The 20,452-nt window shown below is 40.9% G+C and overlaps 1 protein-coding gene across 2 annotated transcripts in view; it reads left to right on the forward strand.

Annotated features, from left to right (window-relative positions):
- Positions 1 to 16,879, forward strand: part of LRP6 (LDL receptor related protein 6) — a 194,998-nt gene extending 178,119 nt beyond the window's left edge. The window contains exons 18-23 of one of the 2 annotated variants that reach the window (XM_074936305.1): positions 727 to 963; positions 3,983 to 4,093; positions 5,928 to 6,158; positions 7,526 to 7,662; positions 8,883 to 8,980; positions 13,822 to 16,879. In XM_074936305.1, coding sequence (XP_074792406.1) covers positions 727 to 963; positions 3,983 to 4,093; positions 5,928 to 6,158; positions 7,526 to 7,662; positions 8,883 to 8,980; positions 13,822 to 14,113 — 1,106 coding nt within the window. In that variant the 3' untranslated portion in view covers positions 14,114 to 16,879. The remainder of the gene's footprint in view (positions 1 to 726; positions 964 to 3,982; positions 4,094 to 5,927; positions 6,159 to 7,525; positions 7,663 to 8,882; positions 8,981 to 13,821) is intronic. The other variant, XM_074936314.1, reaches the window with a different exon arrangement.
- The last annotated feature ends 3,573 nt before the right edge of the window (positions 16,880 to 20,452 follow it).

Here is a 20,452-nt window from a genome sequence, read left to right on the forward strand (position 1 = left end):
AACATAATCCAGATATTTTCTGAGTGCAAATTTAATGTTAGGCCAAAAAAGGGCCTCTTCGTTTAAAAAAAAAATTTTAAAAAAATGCACGCTTACTACATAAGATTAACAGTTACTGTAGTAAATGTTAAATAACTGCTAACAGCTGTGTGGAGATAGCAGGAGTTGACTTGATGGAGCAATTTTTTTGTCTTTTTAAAACAAGTTTGGCTGAACACAGTTATAGAGGGCACATAACTAGACATTGAGTCACAGCACATCCATCTGCAGCACATTATATCCTTTTAATGTTTTCTATACAATTATTGTTGAACATTAAAAAGAAAGCGAGCCGTTTTTTGTGCGCACAGTGGGATTGCGGGAAAGGGGAAAAAGAGGAAGAGAAACACTCTCTGTGTGTTGACTTCAAGTGAAAACCTTTGAAGACTTAATGAAGTACAAGGGAAGGGTATACTGTGCTGGTGGAGAATTGTCCTTTGAATTTTGCGTGCATATGTTTCTTCGTCCTCTCTTTGTGCCAGACTGTACTCCAGTTACATGAGCCTGCACTCTGGCATATGAAGCTCAGAGCTGCACCAATCACTGAGGGGGGGAAAAATACCTTGCATGGAGTATGTTTGTCAAAGAGTTGGGTTCTCCCACCTCTCTCCTTTAAGATGTGCTGCTTGTAGACATGGATTATTGATGTGTTCCTTTGGGTTTGTTTTTGTTTCCTTTTTTTAAAAGAACCCCCAACATGCTCCCCTCAGCAATTCACCTGTTTCACGGGGGAGATTGACTGCATCCCAGTGGCCTGGCGCTGTGATGGATTCACTGAATGCGAAGACCATAGTGATGAAAAGAACTGCCCTGTCTGTTCAGACTCCCAGTTCCAGTGTGAAAGCGGACAGTGCATAGACAGCATTTTCCGGTGCAATGGAGAGGCAAATTGCCAGGACAACTCAGATGAAAAGAACTGTGAAGGTATAGTGGATGCTTGAGAGTTAAGCACCTAAATACCTTTAAAATCTGGTCCCTGGTTGATAGAGCACTAGATTAGGAGCCAGCAGATCTTGATGTGATTCCCAGCTCCGTCACTTGTTTGCTGTGTGAGCTTTGGCAAGTGTCTGTGTCTCAGTTTCCGCAACTGTAAAATGGGGATAATGAAACTGACCTCCTTTGTAAAGCACTTTGAGGTCTACTGATGCCATTTAAGAATGAGATGATATTTTATTTCAAGCTCTAAAAATCTCAAAGCATTGGACTTAGTTTTGTGTTTAATTGTATGCTGAGAGAGCTGTTTGAATGCTTCTTATTGATTAACGGAAACTGGGAAAATGAGATTACTATTAATTTATTATATAATATCTGAATACAATGGAATTTAAAGTGCGTGTGAGTGTGGATGGGTGAGAATGCAGATGGATGAGAGAGTTTTGGAGATGTCCTCCACCTGCAAACTCCAACAAAAGGCAGCATGCAAAGAAGTGATACTAGTGTGCCAAATGTGAACAGCCTCCAATTTTTGTAGTTTTAGAGGGTTTTTTATAAATTAAATGAATTTTCATGTTGGTTGGAAGTTGCTTGGAGTCTGAAGTCCTGTGTCAGTAAAACAAGTGTAACACACGCAAGTTGTCCTCCTCCATCTGACTGCCCTGACAGTATGTCTCAGCCTCGGCCTGGAGGGGCGGCTGCTGAGCGTGAGGGGATAGCCATTTTCGCACATCCGTTCAATCAGTTTCCTCTTCTGAGGCCTTAAAAACTTCTGAATCTGAAGGGACTGCTTTAAAGTCAGTTGCTAGGACGAGGGCTGAGAATGCAGGCCCCAAGCCAGTCTTCAGTTGGGAATGATTTAGGAAACTAATGATCTCTGCCAGATTTCAACAAGCTGACTGGTTTGGAATGAAAGTCTCCCTATCCACTTCTAGTCCTGCCACGCCATCCAGTCTTTCATATCATTAGATTCTGATTCTGTTGATAACTTGTCTCTAGGATGAGAAACTTCTGGCTGCAAAGTTTCAGGTGGTTTAAAAAACATCATACTGATATGGCGTTGTCCTGTCTGATTAGTGTGAGAAAGAAAGCTCACCAGTTACTAATGAAAATAAGAATAGTATTTCCGATATGTCAATATTCAGGGAAGCTGTACCTGTATTTCCCCTCAGTGGTTCAACCAGGGCATCCAACTCCTAGCTTCCAGCTCCCTAGATGTTGCCTTCCTGGGCAGAGACCCACGTCTTACTCCATTCTGCCTGGCATGTTTCCAGGCTGCACAGTTCCCTACCTTCACTATATCATTTCCAGCAAGGATAATGTCATTTCCAGCAAGGACAATCTGCTTGCTTCCTCTTCAGAGACAGATAGCAGAGTGATTGCTACAGATTTAAGTGATCACACAGCTGTTTCTAAGCAAGCCTGCTTTATTCTTAAGGTAAAAAGTGTTACAGAGAAATCATATTAAAAACAATAAAAGAGCCTGCAAACCTTCTAATAAGCTTACCAGGCATCACCCCACCCTAGGGGTTACCTTGTGGTTACAAGTTCATCAGAGCTTCATTTCAGAACAACCACACAGGTTTATGAGGCCTCAGTAGGCCAAGGCCTTCCAATCCTCCAATGAGGATTGGGGCCCCTCTGTGAACCAGTGTTCCTGTCCATTTGCTGGATCAGGAAGAAGACCCCTGAGTCAGCCTAAGCTCAGTTTTTTTTTATCCAAAAGTCTTTTCTTTGTCTGTTGGTCTCTGGAGAGTCTAGTATGAACTAGTATATGCATATCTCCCCAATGGCTTTCAAAGCTGATAAGAGGACGTTCACTAGCATTCCCCCCTCCCTACTAGAAAAGATACATTCAGTTCTACAATAGCACATACATCATTGCATTTTTAATACAATGTACGCCAAAGATACTAACTCTAATTCAATAAGGTTTAACTTTATTGAATTAAGTTTATCTTAATTCTGTCAGGTTTGTTTGGGATATGACAAGATATTGTCACTCTGTCACACCCTAGTCCTACAATTCCTTGCACGCTTATTGATAGTTACATAATCACTGTACAGTGATTTTACAACCATACAGTATATGAAACGTTGTACTTTGATCAGTTGACAGCCATTATTACCTAGAGTGCAGGTATTTGGATAGTTATTGTTCAGTTTAGTTTTCTCCAGAACCACACAATGACTATACATATCTTTCTACTGTGTTAGTCTGCCATAATGCTGTGCCTTAAACTGGTTCCTACACCCTGAATTTTCAAGCTGATTGATAGCCACAAAACCTCTGGTTCAACTTGTCGCTCATCTCAGCTAAAGAAAAAGCTCCCAAACTTACATGAAACAGAGCAAAATATAACAAAAGCAAAGAATATGATATCAAGCGCAGCAAACCTGTTTGTAAATTAAACCCTTTTAACTCCTTTCCCTCACTGGAGGGCCCTTCTCCCCAGACTAATGGTCACATATGCATGTTTACACTCTGAATTGGGAGAGTTCCAGCCCCCTCCTCTGTCTTCCACTTCAGGTTTAAAATGTAAATGTCAACAAAAGTATTTTGTCCAATGGTCTAGAAATTTGCTGACCTAGAGGGAGGGAAAGGCAGGGCTGGGGAAAGAGGGAGGAGGAGGAAGGGTCTGATGAGAGTGTTGGAAGGAATTTGTAACCTCTTTGAAAAGAAATAACTTTATCTTTTAGCAGCTTGACAAGTTTTTATAACTTAATTCTTTTCTCTCATTCAAAATTCAAATATTTAATGGATAACGTTAATAGTAATTATAACTTGTGTGCTTCCTGTTAATTTTATCCTGGGTTTATTTCCTATAAACACTGTGGCCTTCTGCCTCTGAGTTCATTCAGCCCAGGATACTATATTTACTACCCTGCAAATAGGAAACAACATTCTCAGGTTATCACTGTATTACCCTCCTGCTGAACCTGATCACCTGTCTTTGTTTTCTTGAGTATGTGACATTGAACATTTCTGGACATTTTACCCCCCCTCCAGTGCTTTGTTTAACCGATCAGTTCCGCTGCGCCAGTGGCCAGTGCATTGGGAAAAACAAGAAATGTGATCACAACTTGGACTGCAGTGACAGCTCCGATGAGCAAGGATGCTGTAAGTGTAAAATCTGGAATCAGAGACATGGTTGCAGCAAGTGAAGATGATTGTTTACCTCCTCAGTGAGTTAGGATTCGCTCTCACAGCCCAATATTAAAGCCACATGCATTAATTTTAAGGTGGGTGTTCCTGCCTCACCTGCTGCCCAATAATTCATGCCTGGGGATCATGGGAAGAGCTAATTGACATGTAGCTCTTTTTGGAGTTAAAAATATATTATTCGATAATGTGTCTCAGATTCAAAACAGTTAAATTCTGCCCCTTATATTTTAAAAAAAAATTTAAAAATTTGGAACTCTTGCTTAATAATATGTTTGTATGCATGGATGGAAGCATTCTTCTGTGGTATAAGAATCTCTTCAAAATGTCCTGAGGCTGTTGTAACCATTCTGCTCTGCTTCATGGTTCTCTCAGCCATAGAATTCACAAGAGGTACTTTAAGAACCTTAGGAGTGCTCCTGTCTCTGCACATAGAAATATGCTAAAAAGTTTCCTTTGTGCCTAAAGCCTATGTAATTCTCTTCTTGGTTTATAGTTGCAGATTATGGTTTATAGAATATAATATCCTTTGGGCGTGCCTGCCTTGAAATCTTCCAGGGCCCTAGAAAAAAAGCTACACACCAAACAGAATAGATTTCAGCCTTAAAGTTCACTGGCATCATTGTTACATTATTAGAAATATTAAATGGGAAATCTCCTCACCTATTGTAACCAATTGATGTACTGCACATAACAGACACAATTAATGAATAAAAACACACAAATGTAAACCCAGAATGACCCCTAATTCTTTAGCTCCTAAATCTACTTCAGAGATAAATGAGATCTCCCTTTGTTGGCAGTAATAGTAGGTGCCTTATCCTCCCTGTGGGCCAGATGCCAGAAGGCACGATCACAAACGTGCACATACAGCATGTTACACTGACCTGAGCCCATTTCCTATCTTCTCTATTCTTTGTAATGAGGGAGGAGGGAAGTTAGGTCAATGTATTCACTGGGATAAGTTTGTAGCTAGTTCTGTTCTGCTTCCAATGTGGACAGGGTCTTATCTAATGAATCTACAGAGATGAAAAAATATGGGAGCCAAAGAGATTGGTTAAAGGGTTGGTGCAGACTTCAGGGAACAAGGATATGTGGATTGAAGAGTAGCCACTTAGATACCATGGAGATAGGTGTGATATAAGACACTGAATAGAATAGGTAAATGCTTTGATACCTGCTTGTCTTCACAGATTCTCAAGGCATAGTCAGGTTGTTGTCCATTGTTCTGGGAAATATCACTGCTTACGGTCCAGTACCTTCAGGAATGGTATCCCTGTCTGACTGCTGATGGGCTTGTAATAACAATTCAGGGTGGCACTGCCTTGCAGAGATGATACTTCTAGGACAGATGATCAGATGTAGCTGTTACCATCAATGGGAAGTGCACATGGGGCAGGTTAGGTGTCTTTAGAAATGCCACAAGACACAGTTGATCATTGCTTCCATGGTTCTCCTATTTAGCATCAGTGAATGCTGGGCCATGAAGCAGAGGAGTGGGAGTTAATGGTATTAATTAGAACACTGGCTTTTGCCCTAGGTTCATATGCTACTTAGGTCAAATGTGAAAAGTAGCTGTCTTTAATTGCAGGTAAAAATGTCATCCTAGTGGGCGTTTGTTCACGCTGCATGTTTAATTAGAAGGCTGTTGTAAGTGGCTTGGAAGCTCAGTAGCATAGACTTCCAGTTTTTGTTTTGGGGAGAGTGGCATGAATGCTAATCTTAGCATGTCTGAAGTGGTTGGACCTAACAAAGTAAGTTACAGAATCTGATTTCCCTTCTCCTCATTTAGACACAACAGAGGAGCCAGCACCACAAGCCAACAATACCATAGGCTCAATCATTGGAGTGATCCTCACTGTTTTTGTGGTTGGAGCAATGTACTTTATCTGCCAGAGGGTGCTGTGCCCACGCATGAAGGGGGATGGGGAAACAATGACTAATGACTATGTGGTGCATGGACCAGCCTCCGTACCACTTGGTTATGTGCCTCACCCAAGCTCTCTGTCAGGGTCTCTCCCAGGTAAGTAACAAGATGTCTAAGCATTTTAAAACTACACTGGTTTCCTTATCCTGCCTCTTAATGGCACTATATAGTTATAATGCATGCTCCTGCGCATGCTCACCAGCAAAGTAGGTGTTTGTACCAGGTACATAATTCTGGGCACCTGCCCCTCGGAAGACAGGATTTAACCCTCTAAATTGTATTACTCAGTTGTTTGATTTCTAACAGAGTCATCCACAAGAAGCAGAACTACTGGTAACTGTATATACCCATACCTGGGGATCACTTCTTTTACTACTGAAATTCATCCTCTTCTGGGGCCAGTGTAATGGCACCAACAATTCTACACAGCAGTGTAGGCTCAGGAAATAGAATTAAATCAACAGGAATTTAGATGGAGTATAGTCACTCATGTTGATTGGGAATTGCCCTGTCTCGGGGACAAATGTCCTGTATTGTGTGCTTAAGGAGAGTTCTGCGGGATCTTTAATGACCAGGAGTAATTATGGCCTCATTTCTGTAAACCCTTTTAAACAGCATTATGCAAACAGCAGCCATATGTTGTAACCTTATCTATCCGATGAGATACGAAACTAAGGCTGGTCACAAAAGTGCATTTAGTCTTAATTAATGTGCATGACTCCTGTATCTGTTTCTTTATAAATAATGAGCTGTCATTAGTCAGTGCCAAGTCTTTTTAATAAAATCCATACTCTTGCTGCTTTATTTTGATCTAACTGGAGCAAAAGAGGTACCTGTAAATGCTTTTTGCAAACCTGTTATGGCGTTATATCAATGCATCAGCCCCTTTTGCCTTCCTGTAATGAGCTGCTTTTCATAAGAGGGAGCTTTGAGCAGAATTTTCGCTGTAGTCCGGAATGCATTCACATGCATCTTCCCCTTCTGCCAGACCTCCCTCCTAGTCTCCTTTCACTTTGTTGCAAAAACTCACTATGTGGAAAAGAAAGAACAAAATCTCTTTCCTCTCGCACGCATGAGACAGGCAAAATCAGTTTAATGTTTTATTCTTGAGTATAGAGAGAGTGCTGAAGTGCCTTCTCTCTTAAGCCTTTCAAAGCCATTCAAGTGAAAGGAATCCATTTCTCTTTGCACAAGCTTTCATGCAGCCCCGTGCCAGGTTCCTGAGTTCAGTGGCTAGAATGTTAAGCCAACATGTTTATCCCCTGAGTAACTTCATTTTGCTTTTCCTTCAAGGAGACTAGGATTGTTTAATGCAGACAGCTTTATTTTTTATTTATTTTTTGAGTCATGTGTTTATAGTGCCTGTATCCTGTAGAGAGATTTTAGCTTTAACCCCATCCCTTCTTCAGTTTTGCTTTAAAGATTTTAATACTGATGTACATACTGTCTGTCATCTTCTTTAGGAATGTCTCGTGGTAAATCTGTGATCAGCTCCCTCAGCATTATGGCCGGAAGTAGCGGCCCTCCCTACGACAGAGCCCATGTCACGGGGGCATCCTCCAGTAGTTCTTCGAGCACCAAGGGCACTTACTTCCCTCCAGTAAGTCGCACTTCCATGCGTGGGTATCCTTCAGTCCAGCAGCAGCACGCATGTCTGGGGTTAGCTGTTTGGCAAGGGTTTTGTTTTGGATTTCTAGTCTAACAAATCTGGTTGGTTGGTTGAATATGGAGCGGGTGAACTGGAAGGAAATGTGTGTGTACAGCATGCCCTCTTCCAAAGCTGCAGAGGAATGTCTTGCTAAACTAAAAAAGTTAGTAGATTTAGTGCTGGTGAAAGGTGTTGGACTGATTGACCTAGAGACTGTAAAAGCCCTAAACTATAGAACAGATACAGCACAGGCAGAAAAAACTTCTCCCCTTTGACGCCACTGCGGCACCTCCAATTTGGCACGGAGGGATCCTCGCTAAAGGGGAGTCTACTATCCACAGTCCTTGCAGGAGAACCAGTTGCAATGGTGGCTTTCATGCTGTTAACGTAGCGCCTAGGAGCTGCAGTCATGGACCAGGACCCCATTGTGTTAGAACACAGAACAGAAAGACGGTTCATGCCCAAAAGACTTTAGAGTCTAGATCCTAAGTAATCTTGTCCTCCAGTAGCAACTGATACTACCAACTACTTCATATATAACACACAAAACAGCCCATCAGGTGGTGATAAATTGAATTGTTATCAATGTGGGCTGAATTTGAACTGCTGACCATGATGTCGGAAGCCTCATAACTTACTCCCCCTAGGATATTTATTTCACTACAGTTGAAATATCCTCTTTCCTCTAAGAGTCAGAATCCATTCAGCCATATAAAGAACAAGGGGCAGCAAAATAACAATACTGGAAACAGCGAGCTGGTTGTGGCAGTCATCCGTCAGTTTGCCTAGGATAGCGGTATATCTGATGACAATCTAGTCTTGAATTGCCTGGTTTGGGTTTACTTTTCAGCATTAAGTGCTTCAAAATAGCAACAGTAGTCAGCTGCTTAGGAGGCAAGCTTAGTGATAGCCTAGATGGAAATGGATACAAGCGAGGTTCGCAGGATGTTGAGATTATAGAGAGGAATTTATGCTGGGAAGGGGCCATGGCTTTGTCTAGGTACAGTACTGAGCTTTGCCTTAACAAGAAGGAAATGCATGAACTACACACTAGTGTTTTCTTTAATATTGGGTAGGAATAGCATCATGGCTGTATTTAATTTTTTCTTCCTCTTTAAGTTTTTTTGTGGCTGTTTAAAAAGATGCCTCTTTATTTTTATTTTTTTTTTTAGATTTTGAACCCTCCGCCATCACCAGCTACTGAACGCTCACATTACACCATGGAATTTGGTTATTCTTCAAACAGTCCTTCCACTCATAGATCCTACAGGTAATTTTTTAGTACAGTAGCCTCAATTGGAATCAAAGCCTCATTGTACTAAGTGCTGTACAAACGTAGAATAAAAGACAGTCCTTGCCCTAAAGAGTTTACAATCTAAGGCCCTGATCCTGCAAACAGTTATACAGATGCTTAATTTTAATCACATGCATAGTCCTACTCTCTCTGTCTCGCACATGCCATCTGCAGAGCAACATGCTATAGATGCAGTGGTAGATCCATAAGCCATTTCAACCTCCCCTCCCCCATGATATTATGGATATCATCCAGTTTACCTTTGAATCCATATTTGGGGGGCTGCGCTATGATGCGATTGATAGTTTGGATGTTCTCGGCATAGTCGCGTGATGGGGAGTCTTTGTTAATCTAGTAGCCACGTCTCCCATGGGTGGTTCGGATGCAGTTAAGTGTGGTCCAAAGTTCGCATGGCGGGTCAAAACTAAAAGGGCGGCTTGTTGGGTCAGTGTGAATGTGTTTGTTTGGAACGGTAGATACGGTCCAGATACTTTGCCATTCCCTGGCTAGATCCAGAGACATGAGGTGGTCATGTGTGGTCCACAGTGGTTTTCGCGATTTCACTTGATGTTAGGATATGTTATCCATAACCTGCTAGATGGGAAGTTCTGGGTAATCTTTGGTGCATCTAAGTTCTCGTGCCGTAGCCCTATCTCAACTGATAGCTGGAAGTTCCATGTTTGCTAATACACACAGCAGAGGCTTTAGAAAATGACCTTGGATTCTCTCCACACTTGGGGGATTTCACCAGTCACCAGGATGTTGGTGAAAAGCTGCATCATCCATTTCCATGCCAGTGGATCCACGTTATATAAAAACTCAGGATAGATACGATCTTTTCCTGCTGCTTTTCCCAGTTTCGTGGCTGCATTGGCAGTATCGATCTCCTTACTTCTGAATGGCCCAGACCGTTGGGACAGTGCAGCACCTGTGAACATCATCAGCTGAAGCTGATGCTCGACTTGTCTGCACTACTGTCTGTTCGCTGGCTGTTTTGAAGTCCACAAACATTTAGCAGCGATGGCATTGGCTTTCACCTGTGGCCTAATAGCATGCGTTGGATTTGCAGCCCCCAAATGTTCCAGCCATGTCTGCTCCAGCGTGTGAAGTTTAGACCTTCTACGCATTCAAGCCACCATTTCTGCCTTACTGCATCCCGTGACACCAGGAGGGCGTTTCCAGTTTTTAGGTCTTTACGCTCATCATATTTGTGGAGGAGCTTGTGGCTCTTTGCAGTCCAGCTGGGAGTATACCTGTGTCCCCAGAGAATGTTGTTCTTCATGGCAGAGATTAGGAGTGCAGTAAAATGGTCAAAAGGGGGAATGCGGGAGATGGTGTTTTCCACAATCATAGTGAAAGTGGCCCAGTCTGCTTTTTTAAAGTTCCAGCCTGGCGCTAGTTTTGGGTAGAGAACTGGGATTTGAATTCCATTATGGGTCTGTCCTGAGTGTTCAGGAAGTCACTGAGGATGATCCATGGCATATAGGTGTTGGTGTGCCCTGTATCCTCTTTAGAGATGAACGTCAGGTCAGGGCAATATCCTCTGCCCCATCTTGCAGAGTGGAAAGTGACCTCCTGTTTTGCATCAAAAAGGAGGCGTATATCATTTGCTGTAGTCCAGTGTGTCAGTTCTTCGCCTGGAAGATTGTTTGCAGCATAGCCTCATTGTGTGTAGTGACTTAAAGCTGCCCACAAATAAGCAAGGTCCTGCACCTTCTGCAGAGCTGGTTGAGGCCATGGTGTACCAGGTGGTTTATATACATTGATGATGGTTAGCTTGCCGATGCGCACAGAGATGGTGGTAGTTTGTGCAATGTAGGAGGTAGAACCACATATTTGTTGATCTCCTGCTTGATGTAAATTGCCAGCCTCCATTTTGGGTGGTAATTGCTGGCTATGAGTTTATAGCCATGGATTTTGTAGCAACGGGTCTTTTTTTCATTTGCAACATGGGTGAGAACATCGATGTTGGTCATCTTCACCATTTTCTCCAGGAAGTTGTACTTGGACTGTGAGAGGCCTTCAGCATTCAGTTGGCAGATCTTTACCCCAGGTCCGATCTGCTTGGTATGTTGGCCCTGAAAAGGTAGTCCCACTGAAGCATGTGCATAAGTGTTTGAAGGATTGGGGCCAAAAATTTAAGACAAAATGCAACAAGTATGTTAGCAGTGTTCCTCTCAAATGTGTGTCATTGAGGGACATCACTCAGTTTTTGTCCAAAACTTATTTATTTAAGTTTTGCATAAGCTTGGTGTCCCATTACTTTTATTACTGAAAATCATTTACACCAGAAAGATAGTGAGAGAGCCATTCACTCTAGAAGAGTATGTCTTATGCTATTTTAAGTTTCCTGCATGAATAATTTGTTTGGCACACAATATATCATTTGGGCCTTGCCATCTTGAGAAAGATGACAAGCAAATCCTAGGAAAGGAAGAAGAGAGACTAATGTTGTATAGATACCGTGGATACATAGCCTAGCTTGTGCACAACATAATTATTTCTGATTCCACAATGAGGTGTTTCTGATTTTTTTTTTTTTAATATGTATTTATATTTAAATTTTTAAATCCTTTTTTAACCCTCTTCCTATTTGTTTTTTGTTGTTTTGGGTCGGGGGGGAGGCTAAAGGGGGGTTTCACTGTTAAACTTTTACATATTTCCTTTTTTCTCCCTTTTTAAACTATGGCCTATTTCACTTGTTGTTGTTGTTGTTTATAGACTTGTAAGCTTTTGCCCATTGTTTTTATTTAATGTAATGTTAATGCACACCCTCCCCTTCCCCCGAAGATGGACGTTTAGTCTCTTTGCTGTAATAATTTTATGTTTTAATTTATTTGGGTTTTTACCACAAATGAAAGAAAAGGAGCACCTTTCCAAGTCTATAGGCCGTGCCCCCCTACACTACCCCACCCCACCCCACCCCAGACACACAAGCAGCACTGGTTGACTACCAGAGGGAGTTGTGTATCTCTGTCAGAAATAAGTTCTCTGTAATGGGCTTGTGGATAATAAATTATTGGGGCTCAAAAATCATGTATTCTCCTTTAACAGAAGATATGGCCAGTGTTCTGCAGAAGGTCAGACTCGTGGTCCCTTCTGGCCTTATGAAAACTCTATAAAAGGGACTGGCAACTTAGAAAGCAAACCAACATCAAAGCTTGGCACCAGCTTCGATAATTCTGATCACTGTTAGCTGATGTGACATTTGAATCTCATTAATGATACTGAGCATGTGGTGCTGGGTTTGATGTTTCTAGAACTTTCTCTCCCAGTCAAAAATATATCCTATTGCTGCTTCTGATCATCTTGTCTTTCCTCACATTCTGACAATTACCTCGAGCAGTGGTTTTCAACCCAGGGGTGTGTACCACTGGGGGTACACAGAGATCTTCCAGGGGGTACATCAACTCCTCTAGATATTTGCCTAGTTTACAGTAAGCTACATAAAATGCACTAGCGAAATCAGTACGAACTAAAATTTCATACAGACAAAATGAGCAATGAAGCAATTTTTCAGTAGTATTGTGCTGTCACACTTTTGTATTTTTATGTCTGTTTTTAAGTGAAGTGAAACTTGGGAGTACGCAAGATCAATCAGACTCCTGAAAGGGGTACAGTCATCTGGAAAGGTTGAGAATCACTGACCTAGAGAAATAGGCCATCTTGATTTTGGGGCAGAGGTGCTGACAATAGTGGCTGCTACAGCCTCAGTGTCTTGGGCAATAGAAGTCGCTCTCCTCTATATGTGCAACTTGATTCTTTTCTTGCACCCACTTCAGAACTTCTTTCTGATAGCAGCACATGGGAACTGCAGCTACAGTAGCTGCTCAGGGAGACGATTCTCCTGGCTGCAGTAAAACAGTCACATGAGCTAGCTTCTCTGTCTGTGGACTCTGATCCAGTGCCGAATTAATCAACAGAGGATACTGGAAATAGAACATCTACTCCACACACTCTGGTTTCCCCCAACCTCTAAAACCCCCCAAATCCCACCCCTTTTGTACCTGTTTGACCAGGGTTGAGGCTTTGTGATGTCTAGACCAAGCTGATGGCTAATTAGTGGAGCTGGGCAACATATTTTGACTGAGCAAAAATTTGAAATTTTTTGCTGAGAAATGCAGACTCAGGTCAACTGAAACATTTAATGAATTGATGCTGATTTTGGCAAGTGGTTTCAGTTGAAGAAAAAAAATTAAGATGTCAAAACTGTTTGTTTTGACATTTCTGAAAAGAAACATTTCAATTTTTTTGGCTAGATTCTCTAGGGGACTTGGACACCATTCACAAAAACAAGGCAGAGGTGGAGGGGAGACCTGGGTTCCAGTCCCTGCTCTGAAGCAGGGACTGGAACCTGGCTCTTCCACATCCCAGGTGACTGCCCTAACCACTAGGCTATTGGGTATAAGCTGGGGCACCACCAGCTGTACCTCCATCACCAGCCCCTCCTCCTTGGTTTTGTGAATGGCACATTAAGTCCTCTTGTTAATGTAGCTTTCCATTTCCTTTGCTTTTATTTAGACAAGAAAAGTAGATGCCCAAAAGTGAAACAAAACATTTCTTTTGACATGAAATGAATTAATTTCCAGCTTTTCCATTTGCGAAAATTCTGAAAAATTTTGGGATGGTTGTGCCCAGACAGGTGGGGTTGGGGTTTTTGGGCCTCGTTTTGGAGCTGCCAGTACTCTGAAAAATCACAGCTCTGCTAATAAGCATTCCCTTTGAGGCAGTACAGCTGTCCTGTGTTCTGTTATCTGACTCTTTGGCTTATAGTTTCTCTAAGTGCTGACATCTTTGCTATGAATTTCCTTACATAGCTACAGGCCATACAGCTACCGGCATTTTGCACCTCCCACCACGCCCTGCAGCACAGACGTTTGTGACAGCGACTACGCCCCCAGCCGGCGGGTCACAACAGCAGTGACTAAGGGCTACACCAGTGATTTGAACTATGATTCCGAGCCCGTGCCCCCTCCACCGACGCCAAGGAGCCAGTACCTCTCGGCAGAGGAGAACTATGAAAGCTGTCCGCCCTCCCCATACACAGAACGGAGCTATTCCCATCACCTCTACCCGCCGCCTCCATCCCCCTGCACGGACTCCTCATGAGGGCCCCTCCGCCCCCTTCCTTAACTTCCTCCACTACAAAAGTGTAAATACAAATTGTCCATACCAGGGAGGGGGGAGGGAGCTATTGGAGAGGGAGGAGGCAGGACAGTGTACAGTTAAAAGTTATGAAATGGGGTGGGGAATACTGGAGGTATTTGTACAGAAGAAAAAAGGATATTTATATATTTTCTTAAACAGCATCTGCTGCTTGTGCCATAAGAAGAAATTTTTGTATAAAAGAATAGAAATTTGTACAAAATTTTTATTTTTGCAAACGAAACAAAAAAACCATGCCTTAATCCAGTGAAGTGACCGAGCACATGAGAAAATGGAAGGACCAGGACGCGTCACTGTCCAGTGAGGCAAAGTGTGGGGTTCGTCAATACCAAAAAAGTTTAAAAAAGAAGTCCGTCTCAGAGCAGCATACCATAGATACTTGGAAGTAGCCAAATAACCTCTACATTAACTATGGAGGGCCAGCAATGAAAGTTAAACTTGAAGAAACAGTCAGGACAGATATTAACCTTACACAAAGGGCTTTGTTTTCTACAGGAATACAGCAATCATAGCAGTGACTATATGTGTTATAATATTTTATTATATATGTGTGTGCAAATATAATGAAATATTAGAAAATATTGTCACACACTTTTTAAAAATTAAAATGCATCTGAATTTTTTTCGCCTACATTTGCATCACTCCCCCCATTTTAAAACTTTCTCCATTTCTAGAAGTTCAATAATTTTGTTGGGTACACTTTTAAAAATGTCTTTAATTTGTTTTGCATTTTCCACCCCTGCATCCTCTGCTTTCCCCCCCAGAGCCATTTTGTTAAATCAAATTTCTTTGTTTAAAGTACTTCTAGAATTGGGCTAATGAAAATTCATCCTCTGTTTTTTATTAGCCTTGTGTTGCAGTGCCAGGTTATGCTTTGGGTTTCTTTATTCAGCTGATACTGTAGGGTTCCATTTTGTACCAGGTCAGCCCAATTCTCATGTAATCGACAAGGGTAATATGGATATACCTGAATCGTTTTAGTCCCTTAAAAATTGTTTTGATTTAGTGCCCACAAAATGTCAAGTATTTTTATACCACATATAATATAGACAACATATTTATAAACTATAAATTTAACCATAATTACTAGTTTTACTGTAAATGAATCCTGTTTCCTTGCAATACTTTCAGTGTATAGTTAATATCACAGTATACAAATCATTTATATATATATATATTTATATTATTTCCTAGTAAGGAAGCATTTAAACATTGTCGATGGGAGGATGGGACACAATCTATAAGAAATGGAATTTTGATCATTAGAAATGTTTCCCCTACTGTATTAACTGTTCATGCTGTGTTCATGTTAGGTAAGCCGGTCTTCTCCGTATGATTTCTACATACCTCCTCTTTTGCGTGGCATGCGTTAATACTTTAGTATTAACCACTGTGAATGTCAGATTTTAAGAGATTCTGAACCAAATCACTTTATATTAGCATCCTGTATTTTTGTATCTCCTTAGCTTCTTTGGCAATTAGAAAGGGATAGTATGCATTCATTTTAAAAACAGTTTGCATGAACTGAAGAGCAACATATGATCTTCTTAACTCTTCCTGACTCCAGTGCAGTGTTTGAGTTCAACAGCCTGAACAAGTGGAGCTCACAATGGATCTGATCTGGGGATGTGTTACCAATCTGCTATTTCCATTGGCTTTTAATGGAGTTTCAGGAGCACCTCCAAAGTTCAGACCCTAAATCTTACCTCTCCTCACAAAGGATACTGAGGGACTCCTGCATTGAGGTACTGGGGCTCAGCATTGGTGTAATAACTCTTCATAAGGGCCAGATGGGTTGACTGCTCTGTTAAAGTCAGTTTCTACTAAGAGATGCGGGCTAAAAACATTCTAGTTTTAAATCCCATACTTTTCATGAAGTTTTGAGTGATTCTTGCCCGTGCTGCATTTCAGCTCGACTGTTGGAGCCTCTTTCGGTTTCAGCTTTAAGGGAAACCATGAAGTTTGGCATTCTTGCTTTACCTTTCTAATAATTGAAGATATCCAAGGAAGCTTTTGAGCAAAGTATTTAAAAAAAAATTCTGAATGATCCTCAGACAATTGGAATTGACCTTTGGGTCAGGTGCACTAACTTTTGCATAAACATTAACCCAGCTGATACCTTGAGCTGTCTTCTAGGTACCTAAGAAAGTTTTGGCTCTTCCTGTTGGTGAAGAAACTTGCTTGTGGTCTCCAGTAGGATGGATATTGAAGGTATTGTGAGCTATAAAGGGAAATCCAATCCATTTATATGAAGAGCGGGAGAGGGTGAGCAGAGGCTGGGGTGCTGATCAGCATTGAGACTTCTACATTGTTTACATTTTTAAATGTGCAGCATTCCGTGTGGGGTTCACATGTGGAAACTTGCACTAATGAACTCAGAAGAATATTGCATTGTTATATCTCAGTCCAAGTGCTTGTACTGCGATGTCAATGGTCTCTACTTGCAGAATGCTTCAGTGTGCCAATTTGTTTGTCTGAAAAACTCTGAGGTGGTTCAACTTAAGCTGTGGTATCCTCTTACGGGGAGCGTCAGACTGTCTCTTTGAGACTGACTTTTTACAAGGACTTTCTACAGATAACATGCTTGTTAAACTTGACAACTGGAGGGATTTGTTTTAGAAGAATTAGCTCTCTGGCTTTGGACAGTAATGCCCAGATTTTGTATTCGCACCCAGATACAACTCCATTGAAGTCAATAGCGGGGCGGGGGAGGGAGAACTTAAGTCAATGCAGAATTTGACCAAATGTATTTGAACTGTGGCTCTCACTGTGTGCAGCATGTACTTAAATATGCTGCTGCTGCTTTTATTTTAATGGGGGGGGGGGGTGGGGGGGACTGTCAGATGATGAAGACCAACTGGGGAGATGAGCTCCTTTTCCTGTTCCGATTTACCAAAGAATTTTGCTGGAAAAGTTGAGACCTACATTTGCAATCATAGATATTTGACATGAATCTAAAGTGGAAATCTTAAATTGATTTAAGATTAAGGAAGTTCCCATTAAGTAGATGTCCATACTACAAAAACGTCCTTGTTGGAACATTCCTGGTGGATAAGCCAAGGACTGATTTGACAGAGAGACTGAACAATCTCTCTCTCTTCCTTTCCCATCAACCAGACATTTCTTGTGCTGTCTCTAATCCCACATAAGGGAGCATGCGCTTTGCTACTTTGAAATTGACTGAGAAATGAAGTTTTAAGTCCACTGAACATTGGCTTCAAGTCAGCAAGGTGCTTCAATACTGAAAATTAAGCATGCACGTAAGTAGTCCCATTGACATGCATGCTTAAATTTAGGCTCTCTTAAGTGCCTTCCTGAATCAGAGCCATATACAGTGGGGCATTTTCCTCAAGTGCACCATGTGTAATTTATCCTGCCTGTGCATCAGAATGTCTGTAGCTGAATATCTGCACATGGAAATAAATTCATCTTGTTGAATTGGAGGGAGCAGGGAAAGGTATAGCTTTTTAAAAACCACATAGCCCATTTCAGTAAACATGGGTATAATTTTCCCTAGGTGTACATTCTGGTCACTACACTTATCTGTAGCTTTGCATGTTTGAATTGTGGTTCTCCAAATGTATACCTGCCATATCCTGTTGCATGCTAAAAGGAACATACATGGGTTTTTTTCCTCATATTTTTAAAAGCCAGGAGATTTATATGCAAAGAACTACTTTGATGGGACATTTTAATTCTATTTCCTACTGATAGCATTTTAAAACCTTAAAATTCTAGTTTCCGTGAATCCAAAATTCAGCCAAGCTGCCTACCTACATACATATTAAGGCATTAAATGAAACTTGGTAATATAGAAGTTGCAGTTGAACCAATTTATACCAAAGGATGAGATTTGCTGTGGGATCTGTAATTTACTATTTCCTGTGTTCTAAATCCCAAATATAACTCTGTTTGTGTGTACACAGAGCTTTGCTAATGTGAAGATGCCTGATCAACAGAGCCAATAACTTTCTCCTCCCCCACTCCCACCAATAATAATTAATAATCCAGAAGGCTCACCCTGCCTCTCTGCAAAGAGCTAATGGCAGCTTGTAGTGTTCTCATATTACCTAGACTTTATTGCATCTACAGAACATACTACAGAACATTTACTACTATATCTACAAGAAGCTAATGCTCTGTCATACTTGATAATAAAAAGGAAAAATTCCATTATGTGATATATTATCATTAGTTTGATAATTAATGCAAATTAGTAAGAATTTTCTGTGTATTTTACAGCTACACGGAAATCAGTCTGTCAGGCCTCACTTACTGATAAATGAGTGTACCTTTAAGCTGCTTGGTACCAGCAGATATTACACTCCGTTGCTGGCGCATGAAGAATATCTCATTTCCTGCATTGTTGGGTTTTGGTGATGGTTGGGTTTCTGGTCTCTAAGTTGTACATTACCCCTACCTTTATGATGAATGCTTTCTATCAGTGGTCCATTGCATGAATTACACACCCGAACTGAGTTCTGCTTTATTGCCCCCCCCCTTCTTTGAATATGTCCAATCTATCTAAATTTTATTTTTAAGGCAACTATCGTGAGTATTTCCAGTCTTATCAGCTTGATAGACATTACCTGAATGAATTTTAAGTTTTCCTATTCTAGAGGGAAATGCTAAAATTGAAATTCCTGGATCAGTTGGTGCAGTTCAAAAATTTCATTCTGAAAAGTAATCAGTTACTTTCCATGTCACATTTGTCCCTAGTGTGAAGGTCACATGACGTAGTTACGGGCAGAATCTCTGTTTTCTGCACACACCATGTAAAAATAGTGGATTACCTCTACCAGAAAGAATCAGTAAATGTGTTACTGATTATTGAATGCAAAAGTAATTTTTAAATTATTGTGCAAAGCAGGTTTTCTAACCCTGGAATTTTCTTGCTTTTGGGGGAATTTCACTTGAAACGTAAGCCTCAATTTATTTGCCACGTGGAGTATGCATAAATAAAATGAATTAGGAATAGTTCTTGTAGCTAGTAAGTACAAGGCAGGCACACAATATTTCAACTTTTTTTTAAGCATTAATGGTTCAAATGCTATTGGAAATTGTAGAATGTTGGGCAAATTTCTTTAGTAATTTTTTAAATAAGGGAAGAAAACCTTGATGGATTCTGAATGATGCTAAAGCAAAATTAATTGGAGCTGGGAAATCCAGCTCCAAAGTTATGCAGGGCACAATTGCCAACTAGATTCCATCCAGAAGTTATCTTAGTAAAGTACCCTGGCGGGGTGGGATTGTTGAAGAGCTATCCTGCATACTTCCCCATCTTTTAAATGAAGAAAAGCTGGGAAAGACTCATTAAGGCAGCTGTAGCCTTAAGCTAAACTGTTAAGAGTCAAGAAGGGAAAAGAGAAGCATCTTTTGTAAAGAGGATACCACCAGGCTTAAGCTGAACAAGCCTTGTTTGCAAGTGAAGGATCTGGTGCTGCTTTCAGATTTTAAATCTTTTTATTTTTATTTGTTTTTATCCTTTTTTGTAAGCTTTAATCACTGTTTGTCATTGTCTTAAAGCCAGCTGGTGTCTCTTGTTCATCAACTTTGGTACGATGGTGCTTTGCAAGGATGTATTTATATTATAATGGCCAACATTTGGTCAGCCCTATCCACTCATTCACTAACTTTTTTTTTGTAAAATAAAGTGCTTTACTTTTAAGCTGTATATAAACCTTGTACAAAAATCCCTTTTCAATTATTACTATCAACTGAGTTGTAACAAATGAAATGTTGATTTTTATAATAAAACTGAGTGGAAAAAAATAGAGTAACTTCAGTTTTTTGCATTGTGTGGGAGAAGAGGAAGGAATGTAACAGCTGAGGTAGGTTTGGCTTCCAGTAAATGTCAGAATGTAATTTAACTCTCTAATTGTACAGGCCCAGATTTTGCAAATGCTAATGCATATGATTAATTTAAAACCCAAAAAGAATTGCATTGACGTCAAGTCGTCCTATTGACTTCCATTGCAGTCAATCTCCATCTCTCTCAGGTACTTACCTGTTCTCCCCCTCACCCCATCTCACCATAATATTGGATCACCTCATGATGTTTAATGTATATATCTTCACAGCACCCCTGTGAGGTAGGGCAGTGCTATTGTCCCAGATGGGGAACTGAGACAGAGAGAGGCTATGTGACTTGCCCAAGTTCACACAGGAAGTGTGTGGTTAAGCAATGAATTAACCCAGAGCTCCCAAGTCCTAGGTTAGTAGCATCCTAGTCACTGGACCATCCTTCCTCTCTCTTCCAGGGGACTGCTTCTGCTTAGAGT

Source organism: Natator depressus, chromosome 1 (genome assembly GCF_965152275.1).
Source record: "Natator depressus isolate rNatDep1 chromosome 1, rNatDep2.hap1, whole genome shotgun sequence".
Classification (NCBI taxonomy): Eukaryota; Metazoa; Chordata; order Testudines; family Cheloniidae; genus Natator; species Natator depressus.